General features: G+C 48.6%; 1 protein-coding gene across 1 annotated transcript in view; it reads right to left on the bottom strand.

The window, feature by feature from the left end:
• LOC130380398 (synaptotagmin-10-like) overlaps positions 1-2,500 on the bottom strand; it is an 11,153-nt gene that overhangs the window by 4,962 nt on the left and 3,691 nt on the right. Inside the window, exons 2-3 of the mRNA XM_056587589.1 lie at positions 1,874-1,994; positions 1,404-1,575 (exon numbers count right to left, since the gene is read on the bottom strand). Coding sequence (XP_056443564.1) covers positions 1,404-1,575; positions 1,874-1,994 — 293 coding nt within the window. The remainder of the gene's footprint in view (positions 1-1,403; positions 1,576-1,873; positions 1,995-2,500) is intronic.

Below are 2,500 nucleotides of genomic sequence, written 5' to 3'. Positions count from 1 at the left end.
CCCAAAAACACATGCACACACACACACACACACACACACACACACACACACACACACACACACACACACACACACACACACACACACACATGTACACACACGCATACACAGACCCAAAGGCACACACACATTTTAATGGATCGATGAAGGCTTTCAGAGATCAGGCAGGGCTCCATGTGTTCATACTTTTTGTGGTGGGAATACACAAACACATTTTGATGCATCAGGAACCAGCTGGGAAGTAAAGAGATGCTTTGAGTTCCCAAAGTACTCATCGCCCCCCCCCCACCCCGCCTCTGCTAACTGTCCCTCCGTGATTTGTGCTGCTTTAATGAAACCACCTCGTTCAGCCGTATGTTTCAATAACACATTTTTCGAAAAATACAACTAAATGAGTCTATCCCAACAGTACTTATTTTATTAGTGACCCAAATAAATAAAGGGGCTACAAACAGGGGCGACAGCAGCCTCGCGAGGTGGTCGGAGAGTTAAGACTGGACGTCTGGTACCGCCAACGCCAGAGCTGGAAAAGCAACGAAACTCGTCTCTGTTTTGGCACCGCAATGGTGGACCGAGCTCCCTGCCGACGTCTGGACCGCAGAGTCGCTCGCCAGCTTCCACAAAAGACTTGAGGCTCCCCTGTTCAGAGTTCACCTACACTCCTGTGCACTCCCCCTTCCTACGCACTCATTTTATTTCTTTACGTCCTGGCACTTAATGTACGCACTTATGTATGTTGTAGTCCTGGCTTTTAAAAATAGCTCTTAGTTGTGTAGCATCTCATCCTAGCTATCTTTGTTGTGTACGGGGAATGGGTTAACCCACAGGTGGGAACCCGTACTCTGACTGACTGCAGGAGTCCTTGCAGGAGGTGCCTGACCGCTGTGTGCTTATACAGGACACGTATTCACTGTCAAGCCGCTTCCAATGGTCAAACCACCCAGTCACTCCAGGAGTCTTTCTTCTTTTTTTTTTTGTTGTTGCAGTGAATTTCTGCAGCAACATTTCACAATAATCATGTTTCGATTTCTGATTATTATGAAAATTACTGCAATTATTTTAATTATGCAATTTAATTCAAAAAGTGAATTCAGAAATAGAAGCGTTGTTTCCACTGCAGGAGAGTGCGACCATTAGTCAAATTTGACGCACTATCGCCCGGTGAACAGACATATTCACAAGCTAGCGCTGATTTGACAAAGTCTGTCAAAGTTGTGTGAATCGTATTATCTCAACAATTCTCGTAAAATCCGGGAGTGACTGAGTGGAAGGAGGCGTTTTTCGGACATTTTGCAGGAATTTTGCAGGCATTTTAGAGGCATTTTGCATGAATTTTGCAGGCATTTTGCAGACCTTTTGCAGGTGTTTTGAAGGTGTTTTGCAGGCGGCTGCAACCCCCTCACCTGTCGTAGTCCATCACGGTGATGGACAGGCTGACCTGCTCAACGTTCTCGGGGGGGATGTCGAAGATGATGGCCTCGTTGTACACCGGGTTCAGCGTGCTCCTCTTCGTCGTGGTCTTCCTCTTTTTCAGACGCCGCCCGTCGCATATCAGGGAGACCTTCACGTACGGGTCTACACACACGCCACGCACATATGCCACATACACTCACACGCCACACACCACGCACACACACACACACACACGCCACGCATGGACCGACACGCCCACGTACATACACGCATAGTTGAAACACAAACTGCTTTCTTTTTTATTCTGCACAACTCTTCTGATTTCAATTCATATACAATTTGTAGTTGCAGTACAAAACATATTGTCAGAAGCCAACTGTATTTGTGTGTGTGTGTGTGTGTGTGTGGGTGTGTATGTGTGTTTGTGTTTTGTTTTTGGGGGGGGGCGTGTGTGTGTTACCCGAGGAGCCTGTGATGTCCATGGCTTTCAGGTTCCGGCACTTGATGACGGTGAGGGTCATCCGGCCGGCGGTGGGAAGGTAGCACAGAGAGAACATGATCTCACCCAGGTCCACACTATCCTGTAGAGAGAGAGAGAGAGAGAGAGAGAGAGGTGGGGAGGGAGAGAGAGAGAGAGAGAGAGAGAGAGAGAGAGAGGGAGAGGGAGAGAGAGAGAGATAGAGAGAGAGAGAGGGGGAGAGAGAGAGAGAGGGAGAGAGAGGGAGAGAGGGGGGGGAGAGAGAGAGAGAGAGAGAGAGAGAGAGAGAGAGAGGGGGGGGAGGGAAAGAGAGAGAGAGAGAGTGAGGGGGGGAGGGAGAGAGAGAGAGAGAGAGAGAGAGAGACAGAGACAGAGACAGAGAGAGAGAGAGAGAGAGAGAGAGAGAGAGAGGGGGGGGAGGGAGAGAGAGAGAGAGAGGTGGGGAGGGAGAGAGAGAGAGAGAGAGAGAGAGAGAGAGGGGGGGGGGGGGGAGGGAGAGAGAGAGAGTCACAATCTGTTCACAACACACACACGCACACTTTATCTTTAAAGTGTGTTTTGTATTTCTGTACTTTGGACATCATAATCAATACATAATTATCTTTCTAA

This window comes from Gadus chalcogrammus, chromosome 4 (assembly GCF_026213295.1).
Source record: "Gadus chalcogrammus isolate NIFS_2021 chromosome 4, NIFS_Gcha_1.0, whole genome shotgun sequence".
In the NCBI taxonomy this organism is placed as follows: domain Eukaryota; kingdom Metazoa; phylum Chordata; class Actinopteri; order Gadiformes; family Gadidae; genus Gadus; species Gadus chalcogrammus.
The sequence above is the reverse complement of the archived record's forward strand: the minus strand, read 5'-3'. Positions and strand labels throughout refer to the sequence as shown.